A 23,721-nucleotide genomic window follows, 5' to 3' on the forward strand; every position below is an offset into this window, starting at 1 on the left:
TCTCAATAGATTTTTATTCTTGGAAATTCATTACACGAATAATTTGAAAGGTTTATTCATTGAACGACGAATTAGAATGATATGATATCACCATATAAACCAATTTTTTGAATAGTATTGAGGAATTATGTGCAGAAAGCTTCGATGAAGTGATATTTTGTGTAAGGAAGGTTATAAATAATACATATAGACATGTATGATCCTTGACATATCCGTTGTTTCTGTTATCTGCTTCAGGAATATTTTTTACGACATATCGCTTTTTTATAGATAATTGTTTCACACCCACTCTCAAGTATTCAATGTTATACATGAAGTTCAGGTTTTAGATTATAGGTACAAGATAAACGTTGATTGGAATTCTACATTCGAAAGAAGTGAATATTCAATCAATCATCAACCTCTTAGGTATATCAAAAATTCACCAAATAAAAATCTGTAATCTACATTATCTTTATATTTTGAGTCAAAATTTGTATAATACATATGTCTAAAGATTGTTCCAAAAACGTATGTTGTCATGATTCTAATGAATATGTACAATACTTTCCACTTCAAAGTCCTAGCACAAATATTCATCATCGAAAAAACATGAGGAAAAAACTTTTTTAGTCGCCATTTCAAGAATTTGTAATACTTCTTGAGATAAGAGGAAATACCTGGGGAAGTACTTAATCAAAGTATAAAATGGGCTGCGTTTTTGATATGAAGTTCCATAATGATGGTGAAAGTTTTTTGATCGAATGGATAGATATAACGAATTGCTTTCATTATGGACTAAGATTCTAGAAGAAGAGATTAGAATCAAGAAGTATTTTGAAGCTGCTATCGTTTAATCTTTCATAGGATAGGGCCTTTTCGATTAAACATTCTATCCTCTCTTATAAGATTGTTTTCCTTTAAACGAAAAAACTTACGAACCATGAAATATAGCATTGAAACCATCAACCTTGAACGCCTGAGATTATTTTCATTTAATTATAGGCGATCTATCAATTGAAATTCGAGTTGTACGTATATGTTCCGTTAACCGTCAAAATTCCTATCAGGAAATAGAATAACGCAATAAAAAATATCGTTCGTATGTTTATTTACTTCGACCTTGTTTGTATTTAATGCATATTTGAAAAATGACAAATCCATAAATGAGAAATTTCAGTAAAATTGATATGGAATTTTTTGGTTTTTGTTAATTTTAAAATTAAATAATCGTCATTCAATTCATCCTTGATGAAAGTATTTGCCAAAGATTATTCATTAATTAAATTTTGAAAGCTATTTTCTCAGTACAAGAATTGTTGAAGAACTGGTTACAATAACGAATTCCAAACGATGTAGAGATTTACTTATTTTCGGATTAAAACATAGTTTCGGAGAAATTCTAGCAGTTTTATCTGTTTTTAATAGAAAGTGGAAGGACTCCTCGTTTTATCTCGAAGAAATGCATTTGTCATAGTGAATAATTTTGTGTTGATCTGGTATTCTGTCAACACGAAGTGTGAATACCGCGCTTCTTGATAAAAATAAATTTTATTCACTTGTTGCAACCAGAAGATCCAAAGATCAGTGATGTTGACATTTAGACTATGACCTAGACCGTAATAAATATCTTAGTCTGGATAAAGTCTGGCCGTATAATTTACCTACTCCTCGCAGTTCTTGTTTTTCAATTTATGACAAATGATAATAATCGGTGTCGAAATTATAACATGAACTAATTCGACTTTGGTCACAATTTTGATAATGTGAGTCCATTTTCGATGTTTTATATATGCGACAAAATTAATCAGAAATTATTGGGAATTTAAATCTCAATTACATATATATTAAATGAAAAAATGATTGAATCTGTAAGACTCAAATTATACATAATGTTGATAAATAATATGATAGTTAAGATCTAACAATGTTGTTTTTCTAATGATTATAATGTTTTTATTACTGTTTCACGAAAATACTTAATTATATCTGGATTTCCAAGTGAGATTCAACTATTAAATTCAATTATCGATCATTAATCTTCGAACTAGGAAGCTGCAGTGAATTTTAGCAATTATTGGAATGATGAAGGCCACTTTTGAAAAAGAACAAGTTCCCTTGAAATTTCATCATTGTTTTATTCAAATCAGCTCAAAAAAATATATGTATGTGTGTAGCTTATTATTAACTCATGAAAATAAAAAATTCGAATCTTATTATTGATATAAAGTGAAATAGTTTTTCTTTCAACTCAGATTTTAGTTATAAATTCAGTTTTCCCTTTTTAAATCTACGAAAACTAAATTTCATTTTTGCCTCGAGTTTCAATAAACTGATGAGAAGCACATTGTGATTTGTTTAAGTTTTATTTATTTTTATAATTCGTCAAAAATCAATGTGGGTAGATATTATAAAAAGTGAACGCATGAACTAAACGGTAGATAACTCCTCTAATTAGTATAAAGTATATATACTTCATACTGGCAATGATCAACAGATTTTTCATGCTACATGCATAATCCTATTACCGTATCATATAATTATTATAGACATCCATGCTATCAAATTTTCAAACTACAGACGAGGATAGCACCATATGATTCCGATATCAAGTTTAAGAGATAACAAACATATATACGAAAAATCTTTCTTTATGCTAAATACCTATCTACAGAACATTCCAGTGAGTTATGAGAGATAGATGTCGCATCATTTTCGTTTTTCAGCGCTGAATTCAAATAAATCTTCATTTCATAGCAGAAGGATCCACATCCAGTCTAATTTAGATACTGCAAATTTGAGTTACTTCCAAAACTAACTATCTAGAGGTTTTTCTTTCGTTTTTCTCATTCGTGGTAAAATTGGAGATTGTTCAGTTGGGAACTAGCCCCCTCAAATATAAACCAAAATAAGATATGTTGTTCTGTTAGGTAAGACCTCATATTCTTCAACTTAAGGTAGGGAGTTTGAGATTTCTTTTGGTTTAGGGGTAATATCAAACCATTGGCTTCCCATGGAATATTCAACCGATTTCAAGAAACTCTTATACAAATACTCTTCTAGTATAGGTATCTAGGTTAGAAATAATATTGTGTTACAGTATCATCAACATTCGAGGAGAATGATAATTTTTTCTGTTGTAAACATAGAAGGATATTGCGTACTAAATTAACATTTGTAAACTTGTATGACAACTCGAAGAATGAGGATATATTTTCATCGCCAATGAAAATTGAAAGTATGTTTCTAAAATACTTTAACACTTGTTATTAAACCTTGCCAAAAATTCACTTCTATTTTTATGGAGAAATTTTGTCGGCCTATTTATTTGGTTCCATTATTATGAATAATGAAGTTTCTTTTCTTCTGGAACAATCGCTCAAAAAAGAGTACTACAAGTTAAATACACGCAAGGATGGCGCTTACAGTTTTGGCGCCTGAAGCAAAGAGTTTTTTGGAGCCCAACAATTAGAAAAGCAGAAACAGGGTGTCCTAAATTCGATATTTGAAGATTTTTTCTCTTAGTCTTGTGCTTCTCGCGATGCTTTCAGTGAGCATCTATTTGGGGCACCCTGCACAATATGAGATGCATTATGGAAAGACGGCCGTTGAACTTGGAAGAAATGCCACCCCTCGAGTGACGTTCCAAACTGCTGCTCCGTCGTTTTACCTCAAAAGCCGGCTCTGACTGAATGACAATCGCTTCATATTTCAGATTGTTGAAAACTGAAATCGTTGAAATACTTGAAATTCCTCAAAATTCACCAACCCATGTGATAGGAATATTTTAGCGCTCCATTGACGCACACAATAATTATTTTGAATGCTAACATCGCGAAACAAATGTGAATATCATTAAGTCTCTACGAAATAGAATGTTGTCCCTATCACTAGCACTACTTAGGTGGCCTTGGACATTGAAAATTTCAATTTTCAATTGAATAATTGGCAATATACGCTAATATAATATTGAACAAACGATACACTGACAAATTGGCTATTACTTAAAAGGGTACTGGCATGATCATTGATGAGAGGAAATTAATCAATAAATGTGGAAATTTTTAGAGTGCAATAACCAATTGTAGATACGCATATATATAGTGAAAGAAAATCAACATATCACGTGGTGAATTTAGAAATTTGAGGTGAGGACTATGACAACATATTCTTTTAGTAAAGGATATCAGTTATTTTCTGTGGAAACTTCATCATTGATTTGTAATGAAAGAGTCATTATATGATGAGTTAAGCAAATCAATCAGGGGGGAAAAACTTTTTTTATTTGCTGTTTGAAATTTTCAATAAATTCTAAGAAATTCTAGTGATAAATCAGGGTTTTCTAATAGGAATTTGAAATGGTTATAATATGGGAAAATGTGTATAATTTTTCTACATTTCTTATGTCATCTACACAAATGTAATACTTGTTAATTGTATTATTCGTTTTGAAAAACCCTTCACTAGTTTTCATTTTTGAACAAATGGATTCCTTCTGTGAAGATCATTTGGATGTAAGTAATGAACTAATTTTTACTTATGAACTTTTTTATAAAGATTACTTTGATCCCTCGCATTCTAAATATATCCATCTTTTAGAGGTTAAAATACAATGTTGTTTATATCCCATATATTCAATTCTAAAATAATTGGTCGTAATGAATATGTTGATGATAAAAAATATGACAGTACGTTTCAATAACCTATTTGTTGATTGTTTCAAAAGAAGAATATCTGTTTATTTACTTATAATGTAGAATTTTTTAAAATTCCTGTAACCAATCGAATTAATAGCTATCCTTTTGGATCTTTACAATCAGTCATAAACCTTTTGGAGTAGTTTGAGAACAAAAACGGATTTTATTAGGTATTATTGTACCGTTATACCATTTCATGATTGTAATCGTATAATTTACGACTATTGATTGACAATTCATGTATTGGAGTCTTGAAATAAGAGGACCTTCCTAGAAAAACTCTGGACATACGGTTTTTTCATTCCATTCTTGGATTTTATTCATTTCGAAATGTAAAGTGATGCATTATTGGAAGAAATTTACTTAAAATACCATTATTTGGAATGTCTTTTTTTTAAATATGAAGAAATTTTCTTTCGGACCATCTCTTCACAATGCATCTGTGAGAAAGTCAAGGTCAAATTTAAATTTCTCTTTCCATTAAGTTTCACACTAGTCTTCTTTTCGACAGCATGTGAAGAATCTGTACATTCGTTTAATCTACAGATTCTTTGAATTAAAGGAGGGTTACTACAATTTCAGTAGAATACTATTGTTCATTGAATTATTATAATAAGAATTGAAGATTTATGCTGAATGAATATGTAATTGAATGCTTATTCAAATGTTCAACGAATCAATTTTTTTGGTTTTTTCATCACAAAACCTGTAAAATGGCTTGTCCGTGAATTATAAATAAATAAATAAAACAACAGTTTAAATTTCGAGAAGTAACTAAAAATAAAATAGGATAAATTTATGATCTTTCAGAGCTTTTATCGAATCAAGCAGAAGTTAGTCAAAAATTTGGAATATGTTACGTACAATATTCATAGTTCCGTTTATTTGTTTTATATGGTATGAAAATTGTCAACTTCACCTTTCAAAAACCTTTTTCAACACGAGAATCAATAATTGTTTCAAATACATACACTGTATTTTCATCAGGTTCATGATTTCAGCTATTTGTCAAATCAACTCAGTAAAAATTAAATTTATCAATTGTGAAATGTTTTTGAGACTAATGATTATGAGAGAATAATGAACCTGAATGTGAAAGATGCAGTTTTACAATAAATATCTACTATGTATCTTTTTTTTATATCCAGAGCGCGAGATTTTGATTCAAAACTTAACACTGTGGTCCAAGAATTACAAGATAACATGTGACATATCAATATTCGAGGGTATCATTATTAATAATTTTATCTCAATTACAAAATTGCCAATTCGACATGGTTCAATATTTCTCATTATTTTATTCAAGATAATCAATTCGCACTATACAGGATACACCAAAACAAAACACAATTCCCAATTGTCAATCGAAACAGGTTTCGAGTTAATGACCCCTCTATTTTTCAAATTATTAATTTGTAGGAAATATCAAATTTACCTCAACACCAAACATTTTTCCAAAAATTTTAACTCTTCGGCACAACACTTGTCACAATACTCATACAGGGCGATTCACGAAAAATAAATTGACACGAGGATAGTTCCTAGATGTCATTAAAAAATATTTCAGCGACAGGTAAAAGAACCCTAGCATTCGCAATATGAGCTTTGGAACTTTGGAAGACCAAGCTGAACTGAAATGAGTGACTGTGAAATAGCTTGGCGGGATATTCGGTCTATTGAATGAATGAAGGAGGGAGAAAAGCTGGTTCAATGGATACGACGAAGTGCAGTTGTAGATACGTGATACGACAACTAGCGGGTCAAACAAATCTTCTACCTCCTTTGTTTGTAGTAGAAACAACGTTTATGAATATTAGTTATTATGAGATGAGTCATTTATCAAGAGGAAGTATATCTTCCACAATATTTTGAAGATAGCACTTTTCCTCTCGTTTGGTCAGCGCTTTGATATCAGCAAATGTCAATGTCAGCTGATGCCTACAATGTTTCGAAAGAGAAAGATTGGGATCAGAAACAGATAGGTGTGCAACAAATTGCACATATTATCTACAGCAACCTTCTCATTTTGTCAATCAGACAGTTTGTTGTGTTTTACACAATTTTTTTATTTGACGTGGACAAAAACACTTGCAGCCAAATCAAAGAATGCCGAAACATCTAATTAATAATGACAGAGATTTACAAAAAAATTATAAATCAAAAATCATTTTCTACTCTAGAAACTGTAAGCCAAAGAAGAAGGTGCAAACACTTTAATTGACAAAAGCAATGAAGAAACAAAACCAATAATACACCCGAAAATTTGTTATGATCAAGTAAAACCTCATAGTAATAAACATAGATAGAGGGAGCATATGTCAATTTCAGTAAGCAAATTTTGTCCCCAATATGAACTATCAAATCTGACAGGAAGCGCGCGGAAATGAAAACACATCAGTGATACGATATTTCACTCAAAGCGCGAGTTTCTCCAAAAAAAACGCACTTATTATATCCCAAAGTGAATCAACGTTTCATATAAACTCCAAATATATTGAAATAAATACCTAAATATATCAGAAATTCAAAAAACAAACTTCAAGCGCGCCAAACGACGTGAAACAACCGATGACACTAGGAGAACAAAAGTTGCCAAACCTTGGATTTCAGCAGGTAGATACAGAAAATAATAAATATTCTGCATACTATAAATTCGTCAATTAGGAAAAATATCGGATTCCAAATATTCAAATTTGCATATTTAATCGGGAATCACTCAAATAAATATATTTCATTCAATATAATATACATTCATAACGATATAGTAAAATTGTGGGTTTGAAAATATATCACAATCCGACAATGTAATCTAACCATGTTGGGGACATCTAAAAATTTCATATACTCCTTCTATCTGCGTTTATTACTCTATGAATGAGCAAAACCGGTAAAGAGATACTTTTCGACAAATCTGCGGCTAAAAAAATTCATTGAAAAATTAAGGGTGTCCCATTTAAGAAACACCAACTCTCCTCTATATCTCTAAAACGGTAATTCATTTCTATGATCCATAATGATGTTCATAAAAACTATAAAAATAACTGGAAACAAAGTTTTAGGATTTTTTGAACATCTGGAACAGAAGTTATCGCGAAATATTTCAAACGGGCATTTTTCAGAGACGCCCTGTAACTCGGGAACGAATCAAGATATCAATGATCTGCTTCCTGGTATCTTATCATTTTGAAAAAATAGCGGGTGTCTGCAGATTTTCTCCAATAGTTCTCGAGATGCCTTCAGTCAGCATCGAATTTGGACACCCTGTACACATCGATATTCCCTCTGGTAATCTCAACAAATAGAGTTTTCTTCCTTTTGTCCTATACTTCTGGTGGCATTTTTCAAACTTAAATTAGGTTTGATGATGACTAGGACAATTTTTTCCGACAAAGGGATATATCCTACGTGAGTTATAACAAATAAATAAGTGATGAAATAATTCCCATCCATCTATTGAAAAATATAGACAGCTATCTTCGATATTGAGCAAATATTTGGACGGAGATCTGTTCAAACAGAAATGATTTAAGCTCCCTTCTCAGGATATTAGTGGGAATAATTTGTACTCATTGACCTTTGGAATACCTCAACGAAATAGGAATAGAAATGAATCGATCTTCGTGGGAAAAGAGGATTAAATCTTTAGATATGAATTGTCGCATTAAACTGTTTATCTGATTTTGTTTATCAAAGTTATATACCGCCTTTTATTGAGTAACTACAAAACAGGTACTTACTTACGTTAACTCAACGTTACTCAAGTTTATCTATTATTTTTGTATTCGAATCTCCTTATCTGAAAATGAATTCAGCTTGAATATCGCTCATTTTGTCCAATTGATTATTGAGTAAGATGGTTGCAAATAATTCTTCACTCAAAGTTTTGGCTTGTTATTTGAATCTTCAGGCAAAAAACTCTTTTGAAAATAAATAATTCCAAAGCAGAAGTACCTAATCCATTTATATTTCGACTACTAACCGTCTAAGTTTTTCTCGAGTATTTGTTTCTTATGTTGATACTATATTCTAACCTTTCAAGAGTTCTCAGGAATTCAAACAGAGCACTTTCGAGAAAAAAGGTTATATTTTCTATAGAAAACTCAGCATGCTCTCAACAAGTTGGCATATTTATGGAGTAAACAGAAAAGAAATGATGAATATGCGTTTTCCACACCCATTACACAGAAAAACCACATTAAGTTTCCGTTTTGTGTAGGTAATGTAGTTACTCATTGAATTCATGATTCAATGGTGTAACTAGTGAAACAACTGATCTATGTAGCTGATAGATCTATTAAAGTTGGCAGATCTACAGATATACCGATAGATTTTTGAAGCTCATAGATTCAGAGAGGTCAATTCAAAGTTCATAACACGATCCAAGCTATTTAGTTATTTTTTGACAGTATATGTTACGTTTCTCCGTGTGAATTCCTCTTTCATTTAATGCACAAATATACCTATAAATTCTTGGAAAACTTATTAGCAATAGGAAACAGATAAGTCCTTCTTTTACTTTTACCAAATTGTTATCAGATCGCAAGAGTAGGAATGCTTAGAGATGATATATTGAGGAAAAATACATCACAAAAATTGGAGCTATAAAAGACCAAAAATATTTGAATCAAGAATCTCAAATCAAATGACTTGTGGTTGCAAATTTCTTTACAGTGGACTTGGAGCTGGCAGAAAGATTCAGTGATGAAACCTTTCGTTTTCACCATCACCAGATAAGAAACAATTGAGCAAGTGGTTGCGAATTAGCTATCAGAGGAAAAGCAATTTAACCGCTTTAGTTGAATACCTTCTCCCAGTTTCATTAAACGCAAAAAAATATCAATTATGAGTTCTTGGAAACAGGTCAAATCCATCACTACTGAGGTCAATTATATTCAGCGCTAGCAAGTACAAGCAGCATTTATCCAGAAATATTTGAGCCATGATGAGTTGAAATGTTTTGATAGATTTTTTTGTATTCTTAAATAATTCTGATTCTTGGTGCCTACTAAAGGAGGGACTTACGTAGCTCAAATGAATACCAGACTAGAATTTAACATTAAACCTCTCAGCTACAATACAAACATTTCCTTCAAATCAAGTTTGTTACATGATATTTCACTTGGAAATCTCTGCCTTTGTTATGACTTGTTTCTGCATATTTTGTAATGATGCAAAAAAATTTTTAAAAATTAACTGGTCAAAAATTTAACTAATTGGTCATTATCGAAAATTCTAAAAGTCAATGTGTGATTTATCCATTTGTCTGAGCATCACCCTCTTATCAAAATAATAATTGGTAGCTTTTTCACATTTTCAATCCGCACTTAAGAAGATCAATGCTTTCTTTCGCAACACCTCCTATAAGATTACTAATTTATTACAAAACAATTGATAAATTCATTTTAAATGGTGTTTTTGTTGATGGATTGCTCTATAAATTATTGAAATTTATAGACTGCAACAATTCCAGAATGGACCTTTCAAGTATAACCCTTTTATCTATTAATTTACAACATTTGCGTCTGAGCTATTAGGTAGTTTTTTATTGTACTGTTAGACTAAACTATAATTGCAATTGATGTTATTGGATTATGAAAAGTCATCGTTGATCTAATTAGTGTGATTTGACTGATTGAGACTCATTTAGAAAGACTCCCAACAATTAATCTTAATTGAACATCATTCAGGATATTCAGAGACTTTATATTAGCGAAAACCAGACTAAACAAGAAATTAAGTTGCATAATAGAATGTACCCATGATTTAAGGCTCCCAATGAGAAAGGATTCAAGGCGAAAATATTTTAGAACATTATGGTAGACTCCATTTATTTTTTAAAACGATAAGAGTGATATCGAGAACACTATCCATGAAATATTGTAATTTTCAATATTTTGAAAAATATTCGATTGGTGTTGATACTTCATTTATCGACTGTAAAAAGATATAGGTAATTTTCAAGAAGAGAAAATGTCTTTTTCCACTTCTCAATGTAAGAGGCAAATTCACTTCAACGAATTCCTTTGCATTAGGATTCATTTCCTGATTAAAATCTTAAGTAACTGTTACTAATAACTAAGTTCAATGCACGACGATGACTAGTGAAGCCATTTAATAGTTTTAATGTCTGCAGTTACTCTTAAGTGGAAGAATCGATGGTGTTTTGTTTAGTGGATGAATGACCCTCGTCACGTAAGTTAGTAGATCCACTTGTTGCATATCCCAACAGAACTTGTAGGGAAAGGACATGAAAACTTCAGAAAAATGTGAAGTGATCATTTTCATAATATTCTGATATCGAATTAGAATATGAAATTTGCAGAGAAACGATTTATTTTGCTGAAACTGCGAACCAAAGTAATAAGAAAAATTATAACGAAGTTGCTAAAAAGGCAAGAAAACTAAACAATACACAACCTGAAATGGAGTGATTGAAAATTGTGAAATGATGAATCAATATGGAAAGAGGGAATTCTATCGAGTGACCAATGAAAATAATCAAGTCTTACCCATTGATTCTTTGGACCAGTCGATGCTGATGTATTATCAGATTGCCCAAGATCATCCCTCACTTCAACTCCTTTTATATGCTGCATTTCCACAAAAATTCGAAAGATTTGTAAAAAGACAAGTAAAGCAACTCAAAAAATATCTCACCTCAGTTTCCATTGAAGCTGCGTTCCAAAAGGATTGCATTAAGGATGAAATAAAAGATTAAATTATACCAATAGAATAGAGAAAGAGTTTATCTCTAGATGAATTCTGATGATTTTGCAAAAGTGATACAATGAAAAAGGCACGCCATGAATATTAAATAAATTCTAGTATGCATATCAAGATTATCAACAGTGTGGGCTATAAGATAGTGAAAGTTGTTCTGACCATGACTGTCCCATGCAAAAAACATTTTCGAAAAACCACTCAATATGTAATTCTTGTCATTTCAATGTGCAACCAGTTGATCTCTTACTAAAGTGCTAAAATCTACAAGAACAGGAAGGTATATTCAAACTGCATTCCAATTAATTTCAAACATGCATCTTTCAATACTGCTACTCCACCTACCTACCACTATAAAACTCGCCCTATAATGATTTATTTAACGTATATTCAAGAACCGGCTTTCATACAACGTACAACACCTGGAATGCGTGGCAGAATGACCTTAACAGTGACCTCTACGCAGTTGTGACGTCACTTGACTGGATGTACATGATCAAAGATCGAAATTGATGAGAATTTGTGAGTACGTGTTCAGTAACTTGTCCAAGTAGTGTATTTGGCCGTTTCGTATGAAACTCAATTGGAAGTCAAGGATAAAACGATGCAGTATGTTGGTATGAGGTTAAGACTCGCCTATAAATAAATCGATAGAGGCTTGCGTGGATTTGCTGGCTCTTATTGGTTGAAACGACGGGTGTAGCTTGGCGAAATATTTGGCTGTTTTTGCGCCTCGTCATATGATGATGCAATGAGGAGATAATATGTTTGTCTAACTAATTCACTGATATGTAGTTTTCTTAGAAAACTTGTACGAGTTCTAAGTGAGTTGTACGCTTGCAGGTTTACTGAATCCTTTTGAACTCGAGGATTAAGATAACATTTTTACCTTGTTGGATGAATTGTTGAATTTTTCTAAAAACATTTTTTTTTAATCTGATGATCAAATTTTTAGCTTGTCAAATTCGTCAATGCTAGAAAAAAATTATAATTTGTATACATATATGTATACAGGGTGAGTCAATAGTGCTTGATAACTCGTGGAAATTTTGGGCTAGAGGAGAATGATTCGAATTTCGACGGAATCGGCAGTACTCAGCTCATAAGCTTAAATAATTTTTTTAAGTCTACAGTCTGATTCGAAAATGGTGAAACACGATTCCACCCTGTTTTTTTTTTAATTGAGAATGCCCAATTGTATATCATACTCATAATCTTCTTGAAATTCTGATACACTTATTATCCTGTATATTTGTGGTAGTTTTTGATGTAGAGGCCACTTTTTTCGACAAATTTCATGGATATAATAGTTTATACTGAGGATCATTTATTTTGAAAATCGTTCAAGATAATTGTACGATCTTTTTTATCGAATTCCCAAAAAGTTCTCAATTCTTCTTCATATATTCGGATTACTCTACAGGTGGTCCGAAAAATACTGCAATTTAAAAAAAAAGACCTTCAAAAGGTCCATTCATTTAAATAGCATGAATTTTTTTGCTAATTGAGTAGCCTTCATTTTTTGTTGAGACATGCCATGTTGTGCCTAAAATGAATAGTTTTCAAAATACTTTGAATATCATGTTCTGTACCTACCTACTATCTATTTCTTCAAAATTTCAATCATCCTCATAGCCTAAAATTTCCAAGAGAGTTATCGACCGATCGTGCACTATCAACTCACCCTGTATATTCCATAAAACATATCTGATTTGCGATATTGTCGTTTTTTTTTATATCTATTAGTTCCACGTAACTGTTCGTCATTTTATACCGCCATTTATTCTGTGTATACATGGTAAGTCTTTGACTAATAAATATTATTATTTCAAGGGCGGATATAGCTCTTTTTCATGGGGGGGGGGGCGTAGTAACGATTCAAAACCAATAATTTGCAATATTGGGGAAATTACCAATTTGCAATTATTGCATGAAATATTTTGGGTAATTTTTTTTTTTGGGTAACTTTTTTTCAGGGTTTCGATATTCATGGGGGGGTATATGAAGTTTTTTTTTATATCCCAAAAACAAAATGGTATTCCATATTTGGTGACTTTCCTCTATATATCGCAAATGGAAGGAAAAAATTTCCGGAATATAGTTTTATATATAATCTTTTTCGAACCTAAAAGTCCTGAACCTAACTAAACTAACTAAAACCTAACTAAACCTAAATTGATGAAAGCTCGGCCAACTCCAGAATGCCTGCTATACTAAGTGAGAAAAAAAATCGAATCGGAAAAAATAGTAAAGGAAAATGGTGTTCCTTTTGAACTCAGTCAAAGACTCACCATGTATAGGTAAACAGAAACATGTTTTTGATATTTTGAACAGTTTCATCATTATTCGAAAAGGAAATAAAATCAATAACTACTCTATTACGGTCTTCCAGAGAAAAACTATCGATCAATGAAATTGTAATAAATTAGAACACGTCAAAATTTTCAATAGATTGAAAACTTTCAAGACTTTCCATCAGATTACATAGGATTAACATTTTTTTTTTTTATAAAACATTAGGGTTTTTGGAATTCTCAAATTAGTACCAGATAGAAAGAAAGAGTAAATCACTTTTTTATCATTAGACAATAACATTTTTGACTGATACGACAACCTGTTCACCATGAATTTCAATCGAAAAGAATACCTAACTATACAGGTAGATAATTTGAAAATTTCCAATCAAAAAATGTAACGTATTATACTATATATAGTTCTGAATTGGCTATTCATAGCTGCCTATGATCGAAAAGTGAATATTTTAATATGTCCTCTTATGTAACCTCTTCTCACTTGAGTCAACAGGTTGGAAATGTAAAAATACGGCCAAATTAAACCTAATTTTTTTCAAGGGTAGCTACATTTTCTCTCTTTGATTCCTTCTCTTATGTAATGATGGAAGGGTACTTTTACTGACGCAAAAAATGAAAAAAAAATTATAAAGAAATTAAACTTGAACTCACCCCTTTGAATTGCCTCCTGGGCAGCTGGGTAGTCAAATTTTCCGATGAATAAATGGGCACATCCAGATCGCTCATATTGGAAGACATGCTTCCTTCTCTTCCCTCCCTTCCGGGCACCTGAAGGAGAGCCATAGCCTGCTGTTGGACAATAGATGGACTCTTGAGATAGTGGCTCTCGGCTACAAACCCAACACCATCATCATCATCTCCATTCATCTCGGAAAACGAGAATCTGACCCGTTTTTGCTCCGTAAAAACGGAAAATTTAACCGCACAAACAAAAAAAAATCCGGAACTTAGAAGTTAAAAAATTTTTTTTTCACGAAAAAAAAATTATTGCGTTTATTTACGTTTATGGAGAAAAAAAAATAGTAAACGACGATGGACGGAAAGGGACTGAATAACCTTTCAAAGACGCTAGGCGTCTCGGCGAGAATCGTCGAAAATGAAAATGTATTTTTACATCGTGTAGTCGCCAGTGACGCATTTCATTGGACGTCTTTCAGATCTTGTCGATAGAAAACATACAAAATAGATGCCAAAGCTATATGAACCGGTGTGATAAAGTGGCGCTGTCATGTGAGCAATTTTATTTAGCACAAATATGACACTTATGTGTTTATGACACTATTGTTTATTTTGCCGATGCCTATACCTAACTAGTTATGTGTGTATTTTATTCGTACCTACCGCTGTTCAGTTCATCTGCATATAATACCTATGATTTTTCTTGTATAGTTTGAGAAATATTCGGTTTTATTTTGTACTATCTGAATCATTTAAGAAAATATTATTTTTGAAAAATTCAACCTTCCATTATGATCTCTCATAAAATATTAAACTAATTACTTAACTATTATAATAATAATAATCTTTATTTTCCTCAGCGACAATACTACACAGAGCATTATATAAGGAATAGTCAAATTAAACAATTGAACAAGAACAGAACACTATTCTAATAATGAAATCAAAATGAGACCCAACAAATTCACCAAAACGAAAGAAATAACAAAATATCCCTAAAGTTACCCTAAAAAATCATCTAAACAATAAATACATTCCGACACAAGGAAATCTTTAAGTTTTTTCTTGAATCGAGGTGAAGGCAGAATTTTAATCACATTCATTATTGTAATAAATATTACGTTCCCATCTATCATACCCTTATGTAAGCATAATCATCAATTGGTACTAATTAACTTCTCTTGTTTAAGACTCATATCCATTGATGCAAAGTCCCAAAATCATATACCAAATAAAATATATTTCGAGATTTCGGTCATGTTTTTTTTATTTTTGATAAATTTCTGACGTTCCCGTAATGAGGGTAGAATATTTTAATTGCATACGGCAGAATTACACAACTTTTTCCCTGATAATTGATATGCTATTGTGCTACGAGTATATAATTTCCTGATTTGGACTTGCAATTAATTAAGTGACCACCACCAAATCATGAATGAGATTCTATTGTATACATATACGATGTTATTTAGTTTAGATTACTTAAGACCTGTCGAATAAAATTTGTTTCCCTTATCCCTTTATCTCCTTACCTATACATATATAAGGTGGCCCATTTCAGAAGATTAACTGAAATAACTTCTTGGGAAGAGTCTGGATCACAAATGTTGAAAATGGAAGTTTCTTTGTATTCAGGAGGGCATAGGATGACCTTGGAGTTTTATTTCAAGGTAATTTGAAGGTCAATATATTAGAATTGGAATTTTTTTTCAATAATGAGCCACATATCGTGTCCTTTGCTTTCACCATAAAATGAATCGTTGTATAGTGATATGAGGTGTTCAGAAATATGAATAAATAAGCTCCACTCTACCCCTGTTTTTCCCAAACTTGACCAGTTTTTTGGAGAATTTCATATAATAGTTTTTTAGTTTGCAGGATTTGCTAAAAACGTTTTAAAGGTATTTCTGTCATCTTTTTTGAGGTGTCCAAGATAATAAATAAGAAAAAGGAAAAACTATTTCCTTTTTATTCAACCTTTAAAAGCATGTGTTTTGTTGAAGAAGCATTTATTGACCTACGTTCAATATGAATACTTTCTTTAAATATAGTGTCGGGAATAACTCGCTAAAATTTTCTGAATTTATTCTGAAACATTCTGTAATATGTAAACTGCGCATCCGCCATTGCATCATGCTAAGCTTTTTGTAGGTATTTAATTATGTTGATTTAAAATGTTTTCCGAATGAATAATATTTAGAGTTTCAATACAATATAAAATGCGAGTTACCCTAAATTTGTTATCTGAGATTGCAACAGTAGTAGATAGAGGTAAGTAGTAGAGAAAAATCATGTAATAAATATCAAAGTATATCAACCCAATGATATGAGAAGAATGATAAAATTTTTCAAATGTTCAATTTAGTTATATTATCACAAAATGTAATGTTTATTCGGCATTACTTGATAATACCTGCAGACTAACTCAATCAGCAATATTTTTTTGAAGTGCTTTACTTTAGGCCGACCTCAGTCTCAATAATAATTGAGAATTAGTTTTTGATAAAAATAGATTAGTTCCTTTCAACGTGAATATTTCATGAGCTGAAAGTGCTGCATCTAAATTTGCCTTAATTAGCTTCGCATTGTAGTTGTCCCATTTTCTTTTCCAATGATATAAGCTCAAGCTTCACTTTAGTGAATATTGTGATTCGATTGACAAAAAAAAATATTTCGATGATACAATAACGCAGCATTCACCTTGTCGTTTCTAAAGTTTTAAACTTATTTCAAGATGAGGTTTCTTTGCTGCTCTTATTCCATTCAAGTTGATTTTATTAGTATTTTATTAATTTGTATAATTTTGCTTGAAACTAATTTCGTTAATTTGTTGTATTATTATATTTCATATTATTCAATTTCTCCAATAATCATTGAAAGGTCAAATAAATACAACAGATCTTTCTTATAACAAATATTTTATTAAAAAAATGATCAACATACGACAAATTATACTTATATATCTAACTCAATATATTTTTCTTGATAGGTTTCGGCGAAACACTTATTTTCACAGGTTTACAAAGGTCAAGAAGTGTATGTGGGTTATCAATATTTCTCCTTCTCCCAATATCTGCTTCTGGAATAGCCAACGCTATGTTTATATCAATATTACAAGCTTCTGACCAAACCTGATGTGAAATTAGGAGGTCCGTTAGAAGTCTGATGTTACTTTCCCTCATCTTCGGCTTATCTACAAAAAGAAAAAATTATAAATGAAACGATTACGAGTTAAAATTAATTCCTTACTTGAATCTTCTCCTTCTGGATTCAGCGGTTTCAAATGTGCTGGTCTTGGTAGAATCACTTGCGTTTTTTGATCAGGATACTTAACTTTGATTCTAATCCTTGATGGATCTAACAAATGTTTTAATTCGGCTTCAAAAGGCACTGACATTATGAGACCTGCTGTAAATTTCAAGGAAGTGTCTGTTTGTCCAGTGGGTTCCAGTATTTCTGCCGAACTCATTCTTATCTGGAATATAAATATATATTGGCGTCAAAAACGAAGCAAATATAGAAAATTAGTTACTATACCTTTACATTAGGACGTGGTATTCTACCGATTCTTGCCTCTGCAAGTATAGGAATGAGAACTCGAGAAACCATCCCCGGTTTTGGTTCTTCAAGCGATGATAGCTCTTTGAATACATCTTTTGTGAAACATTCAGGTTCTATTCCGTTTTTATGAAGTTCCATTTGTAAAACTTCGACCATATTCAGGAAATTATGGCATGGTGCTAGTGCAGAGGAATTGCTACCTGTAAAGATATCAAAGCAATGAACATCACTTGAATTGACATTAATATTTTCAAGTTATTAGAATAGTTATTTATAATACAAGTGCAGAAGGCATTGATATTCTTCCACGAGTTCAAAATTCAAAAACGAGCCACGAAGTGGCGAGTTTTGGAATGAACGAGTGGTAGAATGAGCCTTCTGTACGAGTATTATACATTATTTTCTCTAATTCATTGCATTTTCATTGAAATTAATGAAACATTTCCATAAATATAATTTAGTAATTTTTGCATTGAAAAATGTTGGTTGGCAGAACTGATTTCTTTAAGACAAATTGATGAATTGACAGATAAAGCTGTGGCGGAAAGTTCGGAGTACCAAAATAGAATAATTAAATATAACCATGAAAACTGTGCGTTTCTGATATATTCTCGCACGATTTTGTTCTACAAGATGTGGAAGAATGAACGGAATAACCACAGAATTAGAGAAACATCATTTTAGACTGTGAAAAGGAGAAATTTTGTTTACCAAAATCTAATGAACATGGATAGAGGGAGTAAAGGCAATTTTTACATGTCCCCAATATGGTTAGATTACATTGTCGGATTGTGATATATGTTCAAATTAACAATTTTACTATATCGTTATGAATGTATATAACATTGAATGAAATATATTTATTTCAGTGATTCCTGATTAAATATGCAAATTTGAATATTTGGAATCCGATATTGAATTTATAATAAGCAGAATATTTATTATTTTCTGTATCTACCTGCTGAAATCCAAGGTTTGGCAACTTTTGCTCTTCTAGTGTCATCGGTTGTTTCACGTCGTTGATTAATTTAAGTATTTATTTCAATATATCTTGAGTTAATATGAAACGTTGATTCACTATAGGGCAAAAAAAGTGCGTTCTTTGTGGAGAAACTCGCGAATTGAGTGAAATATCGTATCACTGATATGTTTTTATTTCCGCGCTCTTCCTGTCAAATTTGATAGTTCATGTTGGGGACAAAATTTGCTTACTGAAAATGACAAATGCTTCCTCTATCTATGTTTATTACTCTGAGACGAAAATAAAAGAATTACAAACCTTTCACGATATAAATCAGGTTCAAAGCTAAAGCCTTCATATGTAACTGCTTCACAGCACACTTATCCTCCGCACTCAAACCAACAAAGAAAAACTGCAACTTTAGGCAATGTTCCAACAGGTTTTGTATATTTGTTGTGAGATTATGTGCTTGATGAGATGCTAAACTTGTCGGATTCGCCCAATATCCATTTTCCATAATTCGAAAGTATATCAGCTGTGCTCCTATAAAATAAGACGTGAACTGGGCAGTACCAGCTACTCCTGAATCGATTAAGCTCAGACGGTTCAAATGGTCTCTTGCTGTCTGGAGTATAGCACAATAAACACTGAAAATTGCAACGGTCAAATTATATTTGTCATAGACATTTTTGCAATGAAAATGAACACATCATATATCAAGTATAAGTGCCTATTAGACGTTTTTGCAGAACTGGACCTATTTGAAAACTGGATATTGGGATTTAGATATTGTTCCATATTCTCTACTGATCTAAAATATTCTTCAAGCGTGAGCAATTTCAGTTATACAGGAAATGAAAAAAATTCTTCATTTTATTATTTCATTTCTGGTATGATCGAGTATTCAATTTTTTTGAACAAATTTTCTTTCATTCCCTGAGAAAGAGCTCAGGCTTCAAGAATATTTTAGCTCGGTAGGAGCCCAATTTTCAGATAGGTCTAGTTCTCCAGAAACGTCTAGTAGGCAGTCAAACTTGGGACACCCTGTACATAAGAAATATTAAATATATCAAGATTTCAAAGTTAACAGCGCTTCTCATGAACAAGTGCTAAAATGCATTTTTTAAATTCAGAATTATCTCGAGCAACTTCTTTGCTGTTTTGAAATAAAATGGAACCATGGGCGTAAACTACGATTTAAAATAAATGATGATTATAAAAGAATTTTTTTTACCTGAAAGTTGCTTCCGTAATATCTATATTGTAAATTACGTTATTCAAAAACTCCATACTGGCCTGAACTGACATTGGTTGGGCAACTGTATTTGCAATTGTATCTGTGAGAGTCAAAACGGGAACAAACGAAGGCATCGTGTCTCTCAGGTACTGGTAATGCCTCTTGGTGTGCGACTCCAACAATGGGATTATTGTAGGCAGGTTTTCAGCAGCATTGAATATGAGAATCAAAATGCAGATATCTAAAGTATGTTAAGAAAAATAAATTTCTCTAATTCTGTGGTTATTCCGTTCATTCTTCCACATCTTGTAGAACAAAATCGTGCGAGAATATATCAGAAACGCACAGTTTTCATGGTTATATTTTATTATTATATGTTGGTACTCCGAACTTTCCGCCACGGCTTCATCTGTCAATTCATCAATTTGCCTTAAAGAAATCAGTTCTGCCAACCAACATTTTTCAATGCAAAAATCACTAAATGATATTTATGGAAATATTTCATTAATTTCAATAATAATGCAATGCATTAGAGAAAATAATGTATAATACTAGTACAGAAGGCTCATTCTACCACTCGTTCATTCAAAAACTCGCCACTTCGTGGCTCGTTTTTGAATTTGGAACTTGTGGAAGAATATCAATGCCTTCTGCACTTGTATTATAAATAACTATTCCGATTGTGATGATAATAAGTCGATTAACTGAAGATTTTAAAAAATTTTGTATTATGTTATTGTTAATATCAGTCAAATTTTGGCTCTACCACAGACTTCGAATTAATATAAGGCATAATTCCAATCAAATGGTTTAAAAAACTCATAAAAATACTCTCTCAAGGATACATTGCGGATTTTCCACATCAGGTTCCGGAATATGGAAAAATGGATGAATATTCAAGAACTGGGGGACAAGAGGTAGCACAAGCTCAGCATGTTGAGACCCAACTTTCTGTAGACATTTATACGTTGAACGCTTGTCATTTGGATACTTTTTCAAGTTATCTAATAATTTCTCCACGCACATTTTCAAACCGCAAGTTGTCAACATCCTACAAGACGCTAGCATTCTATGTAGTCCCTCGCGAACTTCTTGCGAAAAATCTTCTAAAGCTCCCAATATTGTTTCTACTTGGTCGTCCCTCAAAACAATGTGTTTAGAAATCAATCTTAAACTGTCTATGGCTTTTAACCTTACATCTTCGATCTCATCATTGAACATGTCGACCATGAAATCCAAAGACAGATTGGCAAAATGAGAATTATTGAGGGACAGTTGACAAAGGGATTCCACAGCAGCGGATCTAACCTCTGAAAAATATCATGGTCAAGTTTCTGGTAACTGTTTACACATAATAATAAAAATAATAATATTTAATAAATTTGATGACTTACCTAGGTATTCATCTTCTAATCCGTGCACAAAAGCCCCACAAGCTCCACTGTTGATAAGATTGATACTTTCTGCATCAAGAACTTCCTTGGGAGCATCATCTGCCCATTTTTTACCACTAGCCCATTCTCCACTAGTCACATTCTCCCATGCTAATTCATGGGCAGTGCGCTGAAATAAATAAATGAATAAAAAATTGAAAACAAAATAAATAGTGTTAAAAGTCTCTAACAAGTTTTATGACTGAATATATAAAAGCACAATTCTCACACCTTTCTCCTCATATTTGACATCAGTTTTTTATCTAGCGTTTGATTCAGAAATTTCGGACTAACAGCCGTCATAGATCCAAGAAGTTCTGCTGATAATGTTCTAACTTGCATTGACAGATCTGTTACTCCACTGCAAATTTTGCCAAAAGCATCATCTATGAGTCTTATTTCATGATCACTGCCACTAACGAACATTTGACTGAAAAAATAAGAATTATTGATAATAAAATAAAAAATACAACTAGATTAGAGAATGTATTATTCAGACACTTCTATCAAGGCTAGAGTATGATATTGAAAGAAAATTTGATAAGATATGGGTAATAGCTTAAAGAAAATTAATAATAGCTTAGGACTTAAACGTAGGATTAAACATTATGAAATACAGGCCTAGATAACAATTGAACTGAAAGGGCAGTCAGGTAACATTTGTGCGCTTCCATCAAGCCATATTGTTTTGATTATTAAGATAATAGTTTAGTTTACTTAACCTCACAAATAGTCATGAAGAGAATCGGAGTACTTACTGATTTGGGTATGCTTGTCCAAGGACCCATAGAAGTTTCAAAACAACTGATCGAACTATCTCATAGTCATCTTTTAAGCAGTTACATACATCAGTATATATGTTTGGATTCAATTTAAAACCTCTGTCATGAAGTGTTACAATTGTTGAGAAAGCTTGGCTCCTAACTCTTGCATCGTCATTATTGAAATAAGAACTCACCAAAAATAATATCTCCTCAGACTCCTTACTTTCCGAAATAGGAGAATAAGCTCCAATAATTTCTAAACACTTACATTTCACTGTGTGATTCACATCTTTTAGGTAAGTTTTTGCAAGTTCTATCATTTTTTGATTAAATGTATTGTTTGATGTGTCTGTAATTCGTTCACCAAATTTTAGAATTGTGTTAATTCCTTGAGCAATTACTTTATGAGAAGTATCACCCTTTAAAAGTAATATTATTTCATCGATGATCAAAAATTTGTCAGCATGAAGGTATTCACCTATTTCACCTAACAGTGATAAAATCTTTACTCTGACTGCTGATTCTTTCTCATTTTTGAAATAATCACTTAATCGTTTCAATATATCAGGAAAGTCTGCTGCTTCGAAAGATATGTTATCTGATATTCGGAGTAATATACTAAGAGCTTCGTTACTTTTTTTACAATTTTCCAAGTAGCTTATAAGAGCTAGAGTATGTCCTATTGATTGTGGGGTCGCTTTTTTTACTAATTTCAGCTTTTTCAATGGTGGTTTTTGACGCTCCTGAAATCAGAAGTTGTAGTTTTTCTGTTTATATGACGTTATGAGTTAGGATAAGGATAAAACAAACTCATATTTACCTGGATAACATTTACATACTCTCTTCTTTTCACCATAAGTGCCATGAATCGATTTCCCGACATTTTTTAATCTTGAATTTTATTTATTAAACAAAAAATTCGTCCATTTATCTAGGTTAGGTTTACAAGAATGTTTTGACAGTTTGGAATTAGGTTAAAATGTAATGTTGCCAATATAAGAATATGAAAGATAGCGAAGAATTGAAATTTTTGAAAGTTCTGATATTTCATCCGTCGATAACTTTGGTCATTCTATACAGATGTAATATAAAATGTAATTTTTATACAATGCTTTGGGTTAACTTTAGGTAACCAGACATTATGAAGTCGTTCTATAAGTCTTAAGCCAGAGCGTAGCTAGGTAACATTTTTTCCTCGACTTCGGTAGCAGACAAAATTACAAGAAACAAAAAGTTTAGTACTAGGTTATAGTTCTTTTTTTTACATTTTTTAAACTATCAATAGCCACCTAAGATAAGTTCTGGAGGAAAAAGTTGGACATTGTTCCAGACAAAATCTACAGGGTGATACACCCTGAAGATTAGGAATGAAAATTGGT

At 31.8% G+C, this 23,721-nt stretch overlaps 2 protein-coding genes across 4 annotated transcripts in view; both read right to left on the reverse strand.

The window, feature by feature from the left end:
* Positions 1–14,792, reverse strand: part of LOC123679130 (solute carrier family 2, facilitated glucose transporter member 1-like) — a 30,095-nt gene extending 15,303 nt beyond the window's left edge. Inside the window, exons 1-2 of one of the 3 annotated variants that reach the window (XM_045616530.1) lie at positions 11,334–11,350; positions 11,186–11,266 (exon numbers count right to left, since the gene is read on the reverse strand). In XM_045616530.1, coding sequence (XP_045472486.1) covers positions 11,186–11,266; positions 11,334–11,345 — 93 coding nt within the window. In that variant the 5' untranslated portion in view covers positions 11,346–11,350. Of the gene's footprint in view, positions 1–6,111; positions 6,320–11,185; positions 11,267–11,333; positions 11,351–14,359 lie in introns of those variants that run through there. The other 2 variants (XM_045616528.1, XM_045616531.1) reach the window with 2 other exon arrangements.
* Positions 14,793–17,287: 2,495 nt separating this feature from the next.
* On the reverse strand, positions 17,288–23,307 carry LOC123679131 (integrator complex subunit 4). Its single transcript, XM_045616532.1, has 10 exons — positions 23,163–23,307; positions 22,337–23,085; positions 21,810–22,008; positions 21,540–21,708; positions 20,991–21,455; positions 20,143–20,386; positions 19,227–19,555; positions 17,924–18,147; positions 17,636–17,861; positions 17,288–17,579 (listed from the first exon to the last, which is right to left on the reverse strand). The coding sequence occupies exons 1-10, from the start codon at positions 23,223–23,225 to the stop codon at positions 17,350–17,352; spliced, it is 2,898 nt and encodes a 965-aa protein (XP_045472488.1). The 5' UTR covers positions 23,226–23,307; the 3' UTR covers positions 17,288–17,349.
* Between the last annotated feature and the right edge of the window lie 414 nt (positions 23,308–23,721).

Source organism: Harmonia axyridis, chromosome 4 (genome assembly GCF_914767665.1).
Source record: "Harmonia axyridis chromosome 4, icHarAxyr1.1, whole genome shotgun sequence".
Taxonomy (NCBI): Eukaryota; Metazoa; Arthropoda; class Insecta; order Coleoptera; family Coccinellidae; genus Harmonia; species Harmonia axyridis.

Excerpts from the sequence above, each read along its gene's own strand:
- LOC123679131 (XM_045616532.1), bottom strand. The coding sequence starts at position 23,225 with ATGTCGGGAAATCGATTCATGGCACTTATGGTGAAAAGAAGAGAGTAT. Across the intron at positions 21,456-21,539 it reads ATTAGAAGATGAATACCTAG|AGGTTAGATCCGCTGCTGTG; the intron begins GTAAGTCATCAA and ends GATATTTTTCAG. Across the intron at positions 20,387-20,990 it reads TGATGTGGAAAATCCGCAAT|ATATCTGCATTTTGATTCTC; the intron begins GTATCCTTGAGA and ends AACATACTTTAG.